An 18,831-nucleotide genomic window follows, 5' to 3' on the forward strand; every position below is an offset into this window, starting at 1 on the left:
TGATAATATCAGTTTTTCAGCCTCTGGGCTGAGTTGAGTTCTAGCTCTAACCTTTGTGAATTGGTATCATGTGTTTTTGTTGTTTTTTTTTAAAAAAAGTGTCAGCATTATTGCCAGCAACATCTTTCATGGAAGATTATTTTTTTTAATGGTGTATCTCAAAGCAATTTATAATTGTGAGGTTTTAATGTAGGAAATCAAGCACAGGGAGAGAACCATCTCATGGGACCCTGGAAACCTGGGCACTGAACTCACATCTCTGCAGCCCCAAGTATAATTACTGTATCCTTGAGGCTGTACAAAAATGGCTTTGTTCTGTTTATCTTAAAATGTTAACTGAAAATTAGTTAAGGCAGTTTTCACTGACATCTAGAAACAGGCCTAATATACTGCATAACACTAAAATAATGCTTGATGAATGGAAAATCCTTAAAAACATATAAGATATTTCTGTAATATGTGCATTTTAAAGAGGTCTCTGGAATACTGTAGGCTGAAGATAAGAATTAAAAAAAAAAAAAAAGGTGTAGGGCGCATGTATTGCCTTTCTGCCTCAGATTCACCCCCTCAATAAACAACAATAGGAGCAATTTCAAAACAAAGACATTAATGCTTATATTCTGCTCTCGGTGCATAATTGTGTGGGGTTTGGTTTTTTTAAATTCAAGCATGTGAAGAGAGACCAACATTTAAAATTGTATTTTTGCACATTAGAACATTTCCGCAGTTACCTATGCACTCTAAGAGTCCAATGCTCTAAGGCTAGGGGATGTTTGCAAAACCAGCATTAAAATGCTTCCAGCCTTTTATAAGAATGTTCTTCATTGTGTGGAGTCTCCTATAAGCTTCTGGGATGGTTTCTGGAATGATCAGCTGCCGGAGCAGAGCTTTGCTGGGCTGTGTTAGCCGGAGCCGAGCTTTGCTGGGCTGTGTTAGCTGGAGCCGAGCTTTGCTGGGCTGTGTTAGCCGGAGCCGAGCTTTGCTGAGCTGTGTTAGCTGGAGCCGAGCTTTGCTGGGCTGTGTTAGCTGGAGCCGAGCTTTGCTGGGCTGTGTTAGCCGGAGCCGAGCTTTGCTGAGCTGTGTTAGCTGGAGCCGAGCTTTGCTGGGCTGTGTTAGCCGGAGCGTAGCTTTGCTGGGCTGTGTTAGCCAGAGCGTAGCTTTGCTGGGCTGTGTTAGCAGCAGGTGGCAGCAGCTCAGCTGCTCTGGGTGTATTTGCAGCAGGCAGCTCTTCTGCAAGAGCTTTCCGTGAGTCTGAGCAAAGCAGGAGAAGAGGAGAAGGGGGAAGAGTTGATCTCTTCTCTCTGGCGATCAGTGACAGGACCTGAGGGAATGGCAGGAAGATGTGTCAGGGGAGGGTGAGGTTGGACATGAGGAAAAGGTTCTTCACCCAGACGGTGCAGAACACTGGAACAGGCTCCCCAGGGAGGTGTCACGGCCCCAAGCCTGACAGTGTTCAAGAAGAGACTGAACAATGTCCTCAAACACACGGTGTGAACTATGGGGTGTCCTGTGCAGGGAGAGGAGCTGGACTCGATGATCCTTGTAGGTCCCTTCCAGCTCAGGGCATCCTATGATTTCATGTGTATCCCCAGCGTGTTTGGTGTCCCTTGGGAAGACAGGCAGAGCACTGAGCACTGTAGAGCACCAAACCTAATGCTGAAGTCCCAAAGGGACCTCGGCTTGTGTCTCCATAAGGTTTTACTTCATTGAGGGCATTGGTGGGTACCCCAGAACTAAAGAATACCCCAAAACATCTCTCTGTTGACAGGTGAAGGTGGCCCAGCCTGAGGTCCTGCTGGACGGGCTGTCCCCCAGCACAGAATACTCTGTCGCGGTGTACGCAATGTATGGGGAAGATGCAAGTGACCCAGCCAGCATCCAGGAAACCACCTGTAAGTGCTGCTGCTGCTACTGACTTGTTATTAAACACTTAAGGCAGGAGAGACATGTTAAATGAGGTGCTTCCCGTATTGTGCATGTGGCTTGTAAGCATGCTGCCTCTTCCCTGTCTGATCTTAAGTGAATATTGGTCCCCGAGGGGAATCTCTAATTACATGGTGAACTGTGGAAAAGGAGTGATTTTCCCCTGGTGAGAGAACTGAAAGAGCTGTTCCCTGAGCTCTTTGTTGTTTGGGGAGAAATTTGACTGCTTCTTCACCTAAAGCCCAGGCAGACTTTCATGACATCCCAGGGTAATGTATGGTAGTGACATAAAACGAATATTTTCCTGCATGGTGAATGAGTTTCTTAGTTCAAGGTAGGGTTATCTAAGAGCAGCAGGTGGCATTGCCATTGTGCAGCCTGTGGAACCTGAGAGTGTTGTCACTACTCCTTGTTGCAGTGGCATTGAGTCCTCCCAGGTACCTGAGCTTCTCCGAGCTCAGCCACGCGTCCGTTCGGGTCAGCTGGGACGCTGCGTCTCCAGCAGTGAAATCTCATCGTGTCACCTACGTTTCTAGCAGAGGGAGCAACCCTGGAGAGGTGAGTCCTCAAAGGGCTGATGGAAGGAAAATAAATTTGGGGGCGTCAGATACTACCTTGTTCTCCTTCAGCTGTGTGGTTCAGGGAGGGCTTATCTGCTGGCAATGTTTTAATTCTGAAACGGGCACTTTTGATGCAGTTGCCACCCATGTGCTAACCCCTCTACAACTGTCCCTCTTCTCCTCTCCAAACTCTCACACAACTTCTCCACTGCAGGTGGAGGTTCCTGGCACTGCAACATCCACTATTCTGAGACCTTTGTCCTCCCTCACCCAATATTTCATCAGTGTCCGATCTACGTATGATGAAGGGGACTCCTTTCCAATTACTGGCAATGTTACTACCTGTAAGTAGGGAATGGAAATGTTTGGTCCCAGTGACAGGTGACAAAATTGGTTTGCGTGTGTCTCAGCTGGGATGTTTTGAAAGCTGTTCCCAGCAGCTCATGGCCAAAGCCCTTGCACAAACCCCAGATGACTGTTGTTCTTTGTGTGTGGAATATGTTGAACTGTGTTATGTTTAAAATGAGGTAGAAGGAAGCAAATAAAGAAAAGGCATGATATATCTCTAAGTTCTGTGTTCTTGAGAGCCTGGCCTTCCTGCCTTTAGAATAACAGCGTGATACGTGTCCTCTCCACAAGTGACATAATCCTCCTTAATTAGGGTCCTAAAAATAATTTACCCCTCTCCATTCTGATGGCTATTGTCATACGAATCTGAAGAAGTGAAAGACAGGCTGGTCTCAGACATCTGCCTGGTTGATGTTTTGCTCCCCGACCATCTGCTCCCCACCTTGGCTCCGACTTCAGCTTCAGCTGCTTTTCCTTCTGCATCCCGCAGTGAAGGTCCCCCCGCCGCGGGCACTGAAGGTCACCGAGCTCTCCGGGAACAGCCTCCGACTGCAGTGGGAAGCTGTCGCTGCCTCTGACGTGGTTGTCTATCAGATCAGGTGGAGCACAGCTGGTGGAGAGAAACCTCAGGAGGTATGGATCCACATACAGCTCTGGGGAGGTTGGGGTGGCTTTGTACCTGCTTGATAGCTCTGAACTCACCTGCAAGGGTGGCATGGGGAGGTGCAAAACTATTCCTCTTAATGCACTCAATAATTTAAACAGCTCTGCACCCAGCAAAGGAGCCTATGGAGTCAGACAGGGTCTGTCCTGGCTTTGGTTCCCTTCAGTGGAATGTTCACCTTGAGTGCTGGAAGCAAGAGGGACAGCAGGATGGCATCCTACAGACTCTGGAAAGATTGCAGAAGTGTTCTGGGAAAACTCAAGGATGAAATTCAATAAGGACAAGCAGAAAGTATTAAGCTTAGGCAGGAATAATTAACTACAGGTATACAGGATGTAGAACAAATAGCTAAGAAGCAATTCAGTAGAAAAAGATCTGAGTTTGCAGAGAATCACCCGCCCACAATGTCAAGTTGTTGTTGGAAAGACAAAGATAATACTCACGTATTTATAGCTGGAAGTGTCACGTCTAAGATAGGTGAAGGAACTTCTGCTTTCCTCAGTGCAAGTGAGCACTGACTGCTTTTGGGATCCTGCACTTCCATAAGGATGAGATCCAAGTGAGGAACACACAGAGGAGAATGACCAGGGACAACGAGTGGAGGAGGGCAGGCATGGACCAGGTCACCTCTTCCATCTTAAGCCCCTGTTTTCAGTGTCAGTGCAAACAGCACTTTAAATAGTGGCTTAAAAACACAAGTCTCTCATGCAATGCTTCATGTTTGGGCTGGAATAGGGATATACTGGGGCTTCTGTCCCCAGCACATCTAAAACTGAAACTGAGCAAAGGGATTTCATGTTCCAGATATGCTGTTGTGTGTCAGAGAAGGGAATAGTGGTACTGGCATAGCTACTGAATGTAACTGGGCAGCAACACATAGGCATCTACCCTGCATTAATCACAGCTGGAATTTTGCCTTTGCTTAGATGAGCACAACCCACAACAGCAGACTTTGTCCCCAAAGCCCAGTGCAAACTCATTTATGCCTATAAGCAATCTGTGAGACAGACACTTGGATGGCATGAGCTGGCTTGGGGCTGCCTGGGAACCCGACTGACTCATTTCTTCCCCCACTGCAGCTCTCCATTGCTGGAAACGTGGCAACTGCTGTCCTACCAGGCCTGCAGAAGAACACAGACTATAAAATATCCATCTGGGCCTATTACAAAGATGGTGCTCGAAGTGACACGGTGTCTGTCCAGCACAGGACCAGTAAGTGATCAGTGCTCGGTACCCACAGCCTTGGGGTAATTAACTGGGCACAGAATGCCTTAGAACCCATCACAGAACGACAGCTCGGATCTGGGCATCTCCAGCTTTGCAAACCCAAACCTGAATGTTTGAAAGTGGCTAGAGATATTTAGATTTCCATCTTAAAGTATTCTGAATATGTCCTGAGAAAAATAGGCTGGGCAAACATAAGCAGGCTGGTGCATCTTGTAGACACCTGATACACTTGCAATGTGTTTAATATAGAATACATTGGGTTTTCCCCCTGCTTCTGTGAAGTGTATTGGTGTAAATGAATTGGCTTTCTGTGAGGTGTTCAGTTGAACGTGTGGTGCCTAATGGATGTCTGCTGTTAGTAAAATATTTTCTGTGAAGGAGGGTGAGGATTTTTGCAGCTACGTCACGGCTGAGCTCTGCTTCATCCGAGGGCACTTACAAAAATGAGAGAGAATCCTGCAGGCAGATTCTGCCTGGGAGCATTATCTAAATCTTGCTTTGTACAGGCAGGATATGAGGTTAAAAAGTGGCACTCCCAGAGGTTCTCTTAATTAATATAGCCTCTATAATGGCTTTGTTGGCAGGGAATGGAATACAATTCATTCAACTGCAGCAATCCTCTCCTCCTCCATCTTTCAGCTCTCACCCTCCTTCACAGAATAAACTCATTTAGGGAGGTATTTTGCTGATGTAGCTCAGAGTAAATGGCAGTCTTGGGATAAGAAGCTCAGATTTTATTAATAATGAATAATAATAACATTTGTTTATAGAAAGCTATTTCAGGCAAGTACCTAGGAGCTGCATACTGCCAAAAACAAACCCAGCATCCTACAGGTATATAATGATAAATGGACAATTAGAGTTGTTTAGAGGCTTCAGAAAATTGATGGCTATGCCTTTTATTTTTAGTGTCTAATGTTTCTTTTGATTTTTAATGTTTAAAGTAAGAAGTGGCACAGAATGGGTGGGTGGTGGTTTCCAGGAGGCCGTGCTGATCTCGGGCAGTTCAGAGGAAAATTGTGGATGGCAAAAAATTGAATAAGGCTTGTGCAATGGATGTGTGGAGGTATGTGGCATTAGGCAGGACTCTGGGAAATTCTGAGATATGGTTATATTCAAGCCTTTACTGTTTCTAGCAAAAGCTACTACCTTGTATTGTGCAATTACGAGTGGTTAGAATGTCCAACATCATCAGTCTGCAGAGCTGGCGAATTATAACTCATTCACCTAAAGCATCGCAACCCCTAAACCCCTGGTTCAATTTTTATAAGCCCTCTCCACCCTAATTTTCACCATAAAATGAAATTCTGGGGGCTGAAACTTCAGTGAAATCTCCCTAGTTCTCCTCAGGATGGCAGACGTTGGGTTGCAACCTGGTGAACCGCAGTGGCTGTGCTGAACAAAAACAAAAGTGCATTAGAGGAGGTTGTGAAACTCTTCTTTCCTTTCATCAGTGCTTTTCTCTTTTTCTCTCCTGACAGCATTCCCTTACACAGGAATAGGCCAAGTCATGAAGTTTCTCTTAAAAAGGTCTTGGTAGAACTTCTAAGAAACATTGAAGTTTGAGGGCAGTGGCTGGAGTGAAACTCAGCAGGAAGCGCTGGTAACACAAGCTTCTCTCCCCATCCTTCGTCCTCCCTGAACTACTTTCTTCTTTGAAGGCTAAGGGAAAAAAAATGCCAGGTCAGGGCAATGCTCTTTGCACACTGGTTTTGTGAAACAGGCCAAATAGGTTGCGCTCAAGAGACCCTGCAGACACCAGCCCCTTGCAGACAACAAGTCATCAAAAACATCACCTATTTATAAAAACCAAAACCATTTGTTGTTGCGATGTGTCACTTGGTATACTTGGGACAAGGTTTCTTTTCTTCCTGGCAGGCAGAATACTTGTTTCAAAGTTAAGGTTTGAGACTTATCCCCAGTGTGTTTATGAATTCAACTTAAAATGGAAGAACAGCTTTACCTGGAAAGGGAACAAATGTTGGAGACAGTGATACGGTACACATCCCTTCTTATCATCTTTTCTAGCTCAGCACTTCATGTTTTTAAGTGGTAATGGTGTAACTAAATATTCAGAGAGAGCAAGAGGGAGTAAAAACTATTTTTGGAGTTAAGATGTGTAGCTGGAAAAAGTGGGGTCTTCAGTCTTTTTTTAATTATTGTTTATTTCAATGTTTAACTTTTTTATGTAAAGTGAGAGCATTGCAGCGTAACTGAGATCACTTAATTTCATTCCCACCACCAGCACCAGGTGGTCTGAGCATCCTCCTCAGGAGGAGGACATGCCTCCCATGGGAGGGTTCACAACCACCTTTCTCCTTCTGTGACTCTCATCCCTCTGCTATTGCCTTGTTTTTATATGAGCCTGAAACCCAAATGAAAACCTGCTGCCAAAGGGAGTGCTTTAGTTTTCACAAAATGCATGGAGCAAGTGAATTACAAAATGTTTATGTGCCCCGTTCCTCCAGCTGAGCTGTGCCAGCAGCATCTCCAGCCTAAGGCTGATAAACGTCTTCAGGTTCTTTATCCAGCTCCTCCATGAGCTCTTCCTAGCAAAGCATACGTTGCAAATAAAAGGGATTGAAATGTAGGGAAGAAGATTCAAACCATTGCAGTGAGGAGGAAAAAAACCCAATCTATATAATCATTGCAGATGCATATTTTGATGGAGTGGACTCCAGGTCTTACTCTTATTTGAAAATGTGCCCATAATGCTGGTTAGACCCAAGAGTGAGAAGCCTGGGATTCTTCCTGTGGAGGAGCAGAGGTTCACGAGGTATTTGAAGGCACAGATGGTGTCCTCGGTGTCAGAGATGCTTCTTTCCTTCTGGGCAGCTGCAGGAAGTGACCTTTCTCCTGCTTGTCAGATCCATGCCATCAAATTCTGCCAGGCCTGGGGGCTTTCCAAAATTAACCCAACTCAGAAGACTTTTCCTAAGTTTCCTTTTGTTCATTTAAACAGAGTCTCCACTTACCTCAGCTTAAGGAAATAGCCAGCAAAGACGCAGATGTATAGCGCAGCACTAATAATAGTGCTGTTGAAGTGACTTTACCTCCCACACTTGTTTTCTTCTCCGCTGTACCTTGCGGTGATGCACAGCAACAGCCTCCAGCCTGACTCAGCTGCCAGCAAACTTGGTTCAGCCTCAGTAAAATAGGCTCATTTTATAACGAAAAGGGAAGGAGGATCAATGAAGATGCAAATGATCTTCACTCAACCTGTGCTCTAAAGTTACCCTAGACTTTGCTGGGTGGGCAGAGAAGCCTTACAGGTAAAACTGCAGAATAGAGATCTCACAGCCTGCGTGTATGTCCTTGGCTGTCTTTAGGGCTCAACCATCATTCTTAGTCTCTTCTGGATAAAATGCTTCCTTTTCTTTGTCCAACACTTCTGTGTCTTCACACCAGCATGGGCCCAAAGCCAGAAACGTGCATTTATACTGAGCAAGACACTGCTTGGAAACAAGCTCCAGGAGTAGATGACCCTTATTTGAACAGCCGATGGATTTAGCCCATTCCACCTTTCTCTTAGTAACTTTCATCTCGTACTCAGAGAAATCCCTCCAACATAACAGCTTCTGTCACCAGGTCTGGTTTGCTACACAGCAGAACTCCAGGGAAAAATATGCATTTACATAATTAAAAATTGCTCAGCTTTTGTCTCTGGCAAACCCTTTTCTGGCTGATCACAGCTCAGCCCATCATCTACTTGGGATACAGCCATACATTGCAGTGCAGGGCCAGGAAAGGGAGAGTACCTCAGGTGCTGTACATGTTCCCCTCATTGAGGCTGCGGGTGTTGGTGTGAGAGGTGCTAGACAAAACTGTTCTGTGCTGGCTACTCTGGGGTTTTTGTTTAGAATAATTTTAAAACAGAAAGAAAAGCTGGAAAATATTAGAAATTCTGATGGAATAACTTATAAGTGTGATCCAGGCTTAAACAGTAATCAAGATGTTTGTCCAGTGTGTTTCCAGATCTTTGATGAAATTCAACTGCAGTTTGGGTCTTTATGAAGGGTATTCTTCAGTGTTTGTCCACGATGTATACAAAGGATCACTTTTCTTTGTGCTTCCAGGAGTTCCAAGATTTTTTTCCACATTGTAGGATTTCAATTGTTGAATGCTTGAGTCATGCTATGTTGTATTAGGGCAATCCTCACCCCTCCGGGATCTGTTTTCTCTCTTGTCTGGTCCCCAGGGTGACTGCTACTGCTCTGAGCGCTGGTTAACAGCACAGCAGAGCACTGAAGTGTTCAGAAATGGCCACAGAAGCAAGTGCTGCTGGCCCTGTTTATAGACTTTAGTTCCTGCCTTTTATGCTGTTTACCTTTAATCCTTGCTGCAGATTCCCGGAGCCCACCCACCAACCTCTTCATTGACTCTGAGACCCCCACCAGCCTCCAGATCCACTGGACCCCTCCTGATGGCCGCGTACAGCACTACAAAATCTCCTACAACCCTGTTTCTGACACCAGTGCTCAGCAAACAGTAAGTCTCCAGCTCCTTTGTAGGTGACATGGGGACAAATTCATGCCCAGGGGACCTCTGCTCAGTCCAGTAGGGTTTACCAGAAGGATAGCTGGTTCACGGGACTACAAAACAAGTCTCTTCCCCTGACTTGCTGGATGTTGTTTTGTGAAGAGGACCTCCAGGCTTCTTTGCGATTAAGATATTTGTGTCCGTCAAAGCTGCTAATAACACAGCTTTTCCCCCTCCCTGATATGGGGTGGGTAATTCTCAGAGGATAAACTTGCTGCCCCTCTGACTTAGAAAGCTTAAATATTAACCTTTTAAACCCGAGATTTTCTACTCCTACCCAGACTAGTTACCATGTTCCAAGGCACTTCTGCTGCATTTGCATGGGGAAAATTAGGGTCTTTCCATAGGGAAATGCTCTTCTCCTGGACACGGCTAGTCCAATGGCAATGCATGGCCAGGCTTCCTTGGCTTGTTCTCACTGTTGGGTGAACTGAGCAGGGATGCTGCCCTGAGCCCTCTGTCCCAGGGCTGGTCACTAGAACCCCTCCAGGTAACTCTGGGATGTAAGAGCTATACTGGGGAGCCTGCCCACATGCTGGGCTCTTTTTCCACCTCACTGTAGATCATGGCTCCAGGCAAAAGCAGCAGTGTGACCCTACAGTCGTTGCTGCCCGATCGAGCCTACAAGGTGATAGTTTCTGCTGTCCACTACACGGGAGAAAGCGAGATCACAGCCACAACAGGACGGACGGGTGAGTGTATCCATCAGCATGTGTGTATTCGTCATCACTTTCCATCCAGTGATGTCTTTGCTTGCACAGAGCTGTGGCCAAGTTCAAGGTTTTGCTCAACAGGGTATAGGCTACTCACCTTGAAAAAGGAAAATCCCACCTCAAATTCTTCACTCCTCCAGTGCTTTATTTGTGATTCCAGGATGACTGGGAAGGGCTGGTGACCATGTAGGTCTCCAGCCAGGAATCCCTGTCCTGAATAACAGATCTTGCTTGTGCATTGTTTTGTCTTTCAGCTCCCGTGTTGTCTAAATTCCCTTCAATTAGAGGATTCATTCCACCTAAAACAGAGGGTAAATCACCTTTTATAAAGTCTTGTTTTTCTACTTTAATTTAATTTTATTTTTTGGTATCAAGTCGCACAGTGTGGGCTCTGCAGGACAGGCAGGAGTGGGTCTGCTATTTTGTGACAGATGCCTCTGGGGACTGGCCAAGGACAGCCAGAAACCATATAACTTCTTAAAATCAGACTCACTTAGTAAAGAGACTGATAAGATTTCCAGAGGATTTCTGCACAACTTGAACAAAATGGGGCAAAGGAAACGATGGCATGTTTAAATTCCCTTATTAAATTCAATGAGCATATGTTCTCACAGCTGAAATAAAGCAAACTATGAAATGGATTAGGGAGATATGTTGAATTAACTGGGCTATAAAAAGTTGTTAAGAAGCAAATATTAGAATACAGATATTGTGGCAGTAATGCCTTTTCTGTCTATTTGAAAGGTTTCTAAGCGAAACTTCAGTTTTAAAATTTGTTGAGGGAAGCCACAAAAGAAGAAGGAAGCAAGTTAGATGAGAAAATTTTAGTTTGTACCCAACAAAGAACATGTTGGACTAAATTTTCAAGTGGCTTATTGAGGAAATCTGCAGGTGTTCAGACCACAGTGGAACAGTCCTGTGAACTTTCAAGCAGAAAACAATCCTTCCATAGGGTTGATGAGTCACCTTGTAGAATTTAATATAGCTGGAAAGACAATAGGAGAAATATTAAATTCTGTATGTTTTATAAAGCAACTTTTTTTTTTAAAGAAGCAGACATGATATGTAATAATGCAGGGTAACTGTTGGATGTGCAGTAAAGGACTCAAAAATCGATATGTAACCAAATTATTGAGAGAAATGGTCTGCTGTATTGCAGGAATGAATGTTTTTTGTTCTGCATTTGGCTGGGGCTTGAGGAGAAAAACAAAAATCAAAGGGAACAACAAGACAGCAGGAATCCCAGGCTGGAAAGTCTAGGAAAAAACTTCAAATGAGAAATCCAAACTGCCAGTGTTGAGGATCCTTACTGTGATTTTGACTCCAATATACTACGTCTATGATTTGGAAATCTTAACTGCTTTCCGTAAAACCCTTTGTTAGTTTTACACCCAATTCTACAAGAATTATGGTATATATGTGTAAAACTAAGCATTAGCTTGAATAATGAAGGTCATGGCATCTTGTAAGTCTTTGTGTTTTAACTCCTGGCTCCAGCAGTTCCGTGGCCATCCAAGTCACAGGTTTGGGTGTTCTTCCTTTCATGTATTTATTGGTCATGAAAATGGCATTGACACTTAGGAATCTCAGGTGCCCAGAGGAGGGTAAGTCACCCCCTTTAAATATTTTTACACATTTGGCAGAAGTTGGGTAAGGACAATTGGAAGCTCCACTTTTCTGGTGAGGTTTGAAACGTCATTGATGCAAGAATAGCAATAGCAAGGCTATAACGAAGCCTCAGTATAATGATCTGCGAGACTCTATTATACTGGTGACCTAGAAAACCATTTCTGAAATAGCCCATCTTGTCAAGTGTCCTTGATTTTCAGGGACATTTCTCGTTTTGCGTCAAGCATTCCCTTTGTCCCAGCTCCATCTGGCATCCATGGCCTGGGATTTACATGGCAGCAGATAATTGAAAGCAGCATTCGTGCACTGTTTTCTAAAACACCCCCTGACCTGAGCCTTTTAAACGGAGAGTGCTCATAACCACAGCGCCTCGTATTCCAGCCTCACATCTCAGTCTTCTCTCTTTTGCTTTCTGCCCCGTGGCATCTTATAGGATTTATCAAGGGAATTTCTGAAAGGCAAACTGCAAAACTTTGCCCAAACTCTTTGTGTTTCCCTAAAGACTTCAAAAGCTGAACTCTCAGAATGGGATATGTATTTTTGCTGTGTGTATTTTGAGTTTCAGGTACAACATTTGGAACTGCAGATATCTTTATAACACCGTTAAGGTGCATGTTGCAGTAAAAGCACTGTTTAAAAACAAAAATAGTGTTTTGATGTCTGTTTTTAAAAAAAAGCTTGCAGAACATGATGATCCCTTGTATTTCATATTATAAGGTGCTAGGTTAGTCAAAAGAAAGTGATCATGAAGATGTTTGATGATGAAAGACATTATTTTTATTTTTTTGACGAGCAAGCCAAGGAACAACCTTTATGTTTGCATAAATTCTCTGTTTCTATCCATATATCTATATATAAAAACAAGGTTAAAGACTAGGCTCTGAATTAAGCTATATAATATTTGAAGTCTTGTTGTATTTTTCCTTTGCTCTGCCCAGAGGAACTCTGGGCATTTTGCTTCTATAATCTCCTACTGTTTCTTTTGCCCTAATAGTTTTCCCCTTTTGTTTTCTTCTCACAGCCTGCCCCACCATCCGCTCCACCCACGGCTCCGTACGAGGTACAGTAGCACATCAAACCCCAGTGACGCTGGGCTGGGAACATGAAAATACTACCTGGTCTTCTTGTTTTGAGAAATCTGCAACAACTGAGCAGGAGGGAAATGGTTTCCCTATCCTGAGGGAAAGGGAAGAAGTCTGAGAACCGAAGTAGGAAAATATTTCTTATCAAGTAGAAGAATTTTCTGTACTAACAGTATTGGTATGCCTCTGCTATTGGTGGTTAATGCCAGGATTTTCACTGGCCTTAAGCAAGCTGGGTTAAAACGGCTGTTGAATTTCAAGAGGATTTCAATTCCTAACTCTCATGGTTTCCTTAAGAAAAGCTCTCAGTCTGTTACCAAGATCACCTTTGCATCTCTAGCAAAGAGCTCTCTGCAGTTGGGCTGTGCCTTTGCTAAGGCAGCAAATTCCTGTTCTCCCGTCTGTGCTGTAACCTCACGTCATGCTGTTGGGGCTGCTGTGTGTATTTGCTGCTTCAAAAACAATTAGTCCTGATTATGAAGTGATATCACCTCCTTCCCAGAGAGTTTTGTGATATGGGTGAGACTGAGAAACTGCCCCGGTTCTCAGCTCCACTGTTACCCTGTGGCTGAGTCACTTTGCCCAGCACCCACCTCGCCCCTTGCAGCTCCCAGGGATGTGCATCCCTGCCCAGGAGGCTCTCAGAAATGTTATCTTGTCTGTGGATGCAGAAACCACAGCGATCAAATCCTAAAACCACAACAAATCAGCCTCTCCTCCTCCTCCTTGGTGAAGGTGGCAGGAGCAGCCCTTTTCCACAGCAGCTCGCTGAAGCCATGACATTCAGATTCACGATATGAGAATAATATGAACGTATTACGACACATTTATAATTGTGACTCAAGTTTCATTTTCATCCTTTACACTACAATATTTCCTGCATGTTTTAAGGAAACTCCAGTGCCAGAAACCCTATATCAGAGATAAATGTCTCTCAAGTAGGTCATTTCCTTTGACAAACTCCCTGGTGCTGTTGGAAAATAAACAAACAGAAAAAGCGCCCTGGACCAAGCCCCAGGCAAAATAACAGCTCAAGCCAAGAAACTACAGAAGATTCTAAATGGTGAACGGGTGAGGGAACCCAGACTGAAAAGACCACAATTTAATGAAGTTGTAGCCTTTCCATTTGCTAAAGAACGAGCTATCTCCTTCATCCCAGCCTGCTGCAAACTCAGATAAACTGAAAAAAAGAAAAAGAATCCCAATTGCAAGATCTTGTCTTACTGAACAGAAAACTGAAATGAGAAAATGACTCGGAGCATTAATGATGAGCTAGGAGAGCAAGATGAAGCTGCACGAGCCAGGAAGGCGATGTCAGGGGAGAATCTCTGCACACCACATCAGGCAGGTCACCCCTGGGTGTCTCAAGAAAATAGAGAGAAATGGAAATGCTCATATTTTAAAGCTCTTTTCTAATTTTTCTGACTCTTACATGTCAGGCATTTTGAGAGCAGAAATCATTCTGTCTCCCTGCTAGCAATTACTGGACTGATTCCATGTCTTTTGAAGATAATGTTTTTGCATCTTGTTGAAAAGAAGAACTTATTGGAGTAACTTCTTTCTCATCAGTTCTTCATTCTGGAGATTTGACCACACAACTGCGAAAGTCTCCATCTTTAGTCTACTCTTCTCCAAGAGGAGATTATAGCAAGTGTGTGCAGAAGGTACAGGCTTAAACTATTTTCCTTGGCTGCCACTTGTACAACACACTCCAGGTTTCTAGTGAGCTTGCACAGCCTTCCTGGTGTCTGTGTTGCTGTGGCTTTTTCTCCTATTGCCTTCTCCTGGCTAGTGAGACGTTAATTCCACCTGCTCTGCAATCACTTTTTTAAATGTTTTTTCACTCTTTTCACTTGATTTGTTTTTCTTTTTCTATTCCAGGATTTGATATGATGGAAGCTTTTGGCTTGGTAGAGAAGGAATATGCCTCCATTAAAGGGGTAGCTATGGAGCCGTTTGTGTTCAGCGGTTCCCGGACCTTCACCCTGTTCAGAGACACCCAGCTCACCCTGAGGACCAGGTGGGAGCGGAGCTGTGAGCAGCAGCATCATCCTCTGTCCCATGCACGCGCATTAGCTACACTCACAGCAAAGGAAGATCAATGACTTGTGGATGGGATGAATGATGCAGCCCCTCTGGGAACGTCAAACTTAAATTATAATGATGATGAGCTAAATCGAACCATAGGTAGACTGAAAAGAATGCCACAGTATTTTTCCTTACTATATTAAGAAATTAACCTCTGAATTTCTTAAGATCAGTATGGAATATTTCATGCAGAAGCTAAGGGGACACAATAGGGGTATTTATTTATTTTTTTTTTTTGTGCAGCCAAACGTTTTCATAGTGAGGTTTTTCCTTTTTACAAAATCACTTTTTCCAGCAGTGTTAGCTGCTATGATGGACATAAGGATCACGTATGGACACTGGACGATTCTTTAGGCAGTTTGTCCACAACCACATATGCCTCGGTGATGGCAGCTTGAGGTCACATTTGCATCTTCAATCCCTTCTCCCTGCGTCTCTGGTTTGGAGAGAGATCTTCACTTCAGAAAATATTTGTCTCACAGCTGCTTTCTGCAGCTTGATCTTTATTGATGAGAGGGAATAACCAGTGACTCTGAGTTGTGACTTGACCCTGTTTCATTGCGTATGAGGCTTCTCCGCAGGGTCCCAAGTGGGCCAGGCAGCTCCCATGACCTCAATCATTTTTTACGATTATAAATCAGGAATGATCTGACTCCTGACATTCAGTGGTACTTTGTTTAAAGCCTAATTACTGAGGCACTGGCTCAATTTAATCTTAGTTAAGGAAGCAAATCTTCTTAATGTAAACAGAGTGGGGAGATTCAGAGAAGTCTTTGGTTTAAATACTCAGAAAATTATGGGCAAATCCTTTTGTTCAGCTGGTGCATACATCTTTCAAGGACATTACTCTTTCAGAAACAGAGACAGAATGCAGAACCTGGCATTACTTATGAATCAGTCCTGAAAAGATGCTTGATGAGTTGTGTATATGCCCATGCAAATGTGTCCTGTTTCAGATTACAACCGCATTTCAGGCATAACCAATTCGACCTTCTCCGTTGTCTTGCATTCCCCGGCTGCTGCTCCTGCCCAGTTTGCTCTGCTGGTGTTGGCAGCGGCTGCAGAGGGAGCCGAGTTGTGCTAGCAGCTGCTGACGGGCATCGCTGCATGGGCAGAGTCCAGAACTCAGCCCAAATTTTGCAGCTGGGATGTAGGGACCCAGAGAGGGGTTCTGTGGGCGCTCTGCTTATCCCTGGAGGGCACTTACACTGATACCTGCAAAAGCTCTAGGATTTTACCCCATGATACGTGATCCATTCCTCCTTCTTGAAAAGGAGGTTTAAAAGAGTGTTTTGTAGCCTGGCAGGGATGGTTTGCGAGCTGTTGCTGGGCTCTGGTTTGAAAAGCATTAAGGCTGCACTCGCTGTGCCTTGGCATTCCCCTGGGCAGCTCTGGCAGCAATGGACCAACACCGGCTGCTCCACCAGAGCATCCCCCCAGCACCAGGGGAAGGTCCCTGAGGGCTCATCACTCAGCACAGGCTTCAATAGCCTGAGAGGGATGCGCGAAACAGGCACTGGGCTCTGTCCTGGCAGACTGTGCTCACCTCCCTTGGGCAAAGCTTTCCCAGGCCACGCTGCCCAAGAAACATGATGGATGAGCCCTGTCTGTAGGATGTTTTTGGCTGGCTTTCACTTCTTTACACCACTGATGTTTTTTTTGGCTTGTCTCGTTCCAGCGATGTCCATCTCTTCGCAGTCCCCCCCGAGCACACCATCAGCATCCTCTTGCGCCTCCTGCCCGACACCCCCAAGGAGCCCTTCGCCATCTGGCAAATAACAGATGAGGATTTCCAGCCCCTACTTGGCGTTAACCTTGACCGTAAGGTTTCTTGTTGAGTACATTAAATTCAGGTATTTGCATCCATTTCTGTGAGCAGCAGAAGTCATTTTGCTATTCACTTGGAAAGTTTTAATGATTTAAAGTTCTAGTTGTACAGCAGCATTTTCGGGAAGCTTTGTGGCTGCTGCCAACTTTGCATTTTATATGTTTCCTAGTGCAATTAAAATACATATTTTCATTTTTATTCTACTTGTAACACATTCTTTATTTTTACATATTCTTTTTTTCCCACTGTTTAGAATTATTTAATTATAACCTATAAAGTTTTACCATGTTCAAGCCTATTTGTTTACTATTGTTCATCATATGGATAAAATCCATTTCTCTTTTAATTCTAAGCTGTTATTTGTCCTATTTTCCCCACAGCCAGTAAGAAATCCTTGACCTATTTCAATCACGACTACAAGGCTGATTTGCAGGAAGTCTCCTTTGACCAGCAGGAAGTGAAGAAGATTTTCTATGGGAGCTTTCACAAGGTCCTTATCAAGAGAGGGAAAAATGTGGCTCACAAACTCACTCCGGTCTGGGAGTTTTATGCCATCAATGTGTATTGTTCAAAGTGAGGAGCAATCATACCAATGCTTTGCATCCAGATTCCTAGGGAACTGGCAAACCTATTTCATATGCCGAGATCTGTAATTGTAAAGAATTTAGGTTGATCCCATGTGCAAAATATGATTTTTCACGTATTGATTGCTTCCCTTTCCCCCCAGAAACTCCAAAACTGAGGGGTTTTTAGGTCTTAAACCAGGAAAAATTGAAAAATCAATTATTTTTTTCAATTTGGGATTTTGGTGACTATTTAGTACTGGAAAGAAGGAAAAAAATATCTAGCCTTATGAGAAAGTCACCTTATCCTTAGGGTTTTTTTGGGCATCTGTATCCTCAGAGCAAATGTATTCCACCCAAATGAGCAATGAGGACTTTATATCAGTATCTGTAGGCAATTTCATTATTCTGCTGGTTCTGAAAACTGAATTATTTAATACTACTACTCCGGCAAGACTTCTCCCAAGGAGAGGTGAGGGGAAGATCAGGAAAAAGTGCAATGTTGTGCAGCAGACATGGCACATGCTGAAACTTATTCCTGAGCCCCCTTGATCCATTTGCTCATTAAAAACACACCAGTAGTAACAGCAGCAGCCTGGGAATGGGCAAAAGGATTTGTTGTCTTTAAATGGTTCCCCCATCTCGTCGTGGGGGTCCAACCCTCCTCTTTCCACCTGCCACCCAGGTGCACGTGGCAGTGAGCCACTTCAAAGTCAAGCTCTACCTGGACTGTAAGAAAATAGCGGAGAAACCTCTGCACAGCCTCGGCAGCATCTCCACCGCTGGTTTCATCATGCTGGGAAAAGTGACGCGGACCAGGGGACCCAGGAGCGGGTCTGCAGCGGTGAGTCCCCCCACCATGGAGGCTGTTGGACACTTGGGGAGGCTTCGATTTGGAGCTGGCTGGGATGGGCAGATGGAGAGGAGCACCAGTTCACATAATTTGAGCTCTGAACACCTCCCAGTGCTGCTGTGATGCACAACCGTGTCCTGTTCCCGCTGATGGCTGCAGTTTTAATGAGCTTTCCCAGCGCGGGGTTTCTCCCTCTCACCTCCTACCTCTGTTTGAGGTCTGTGATCAGCAGGAGCATGTCCCTGAGGTGCCCTCAGCTCCTACATCCCCTGGGGATGCGCAGATCCCACACTGAGAGGCCAAAGCAGACGGGAGGGTTTGGGAATTGCTTGTGCAGGGGAAGGTTTTGTACATCAACCTCCACCGAGTGATAACAGGAAATTCTGGTGACTGAAAGCAACAGGGCTGGATGTGCCTCAGTCTCCAGTGTGTTTGGGTTTGTGTATCTCCGTGCAAATTATAGGAAAATGATTTGCAGAGCCTGAAAGAGGAGAGAATAAGGGAAAGTGAGGACTTGGTGTCATGCCTTGTGACAGCCCTGTGCTCCATCCTAAGGGCAAAAACACTCATGTATGCCATCACCCAGCAGTCAGTTGCCATGCTACCTCCACAAAATGAGTGTTAAATATGTGGAGAATAAGGGGCAAGTTCACTCACAATCTGCTAATGGGACTGTAGAAAATCATTCCTGACTTAGGTGAAGGTTTTACTCTTTGGCTTTGCTTTTAGATCTGTAAGGTTGGGGGGAAGCAGCACATCAGTTGATTTACAACTTGCCTCGCCTCAAAGCAATGCAGTAAAAACAATGTCCCAT

At 44.5% G+C, this 18,831-nt stretch overlaps 1 protein-coding gene across 1 annotated transcript in view; it reads left to right on the forward strand.

The window, feature by feature from the left end:
- The window catches only part of COL20A1 (collagen type XX alpha 1 chain), a gene marked incomplete at both ends in the record, with an annotated part of 45,228 nt that overhangs the window by 12,918 nt on the left and 13,479 nt on the right, over positions 1-18,831 (forward strand). Inside the window, 13 exons of the mRNA XM_080354677.1 lie at positions 1,769-1,892; positions 2,342-2,481; positions 2,698-2,827; positions 3,322-3,464; positions 4,575-4,707; positions 9,068-9,210; positions 9,824-9,953; positions 10,229-10,285; positions 12,625-12,663; positions 14,567-14,705; positions 16,452-16,594; positions 16,982-17,091; positions 17,850-18,008. Of these exons, the coding sequence (XP_080210803.1) occupies positions 1,769-1,892; positions 2,342-2,481; positions 2,698-2,827; positions 3,322-3,464; positions 4,575-4,707; positions 9,068-9,210; positions 9,824-9,953; positions 10,229-10,285; positions 12,625-12,663; positions 14,567-14,705; positions 16,452-16,594; positions 16,982-17,091; positions 17,850-18,008 (1,590 nt within the window). The remainder of the gene's footprint in view (positions 1-1,768; positions 1,893-2,341; positions 2,482-2,697; positions 2,828-3,321; positions 3,465-4,574; positions 4,708-9,067; positions 9,211-9,823; positions 9,954-10,228; positions 10,286-12,624; positions 12,664-14,566; positions 14,706-16,451; positions 16,595-16,981; positions 17,092-17,849; positions 18,009-18,831) is intronic.

This window comes from Nesoenas mayeri, assembly GCF_963082525.1.
Source record: "Nesoenas mayeri genome assembly, chromosome: 16".
NCBI lineage: Eukaryota > Metazoa > Chordata > Aves > Columbiformes > Columbidae > Nesoenas > Nesoenas mayeri.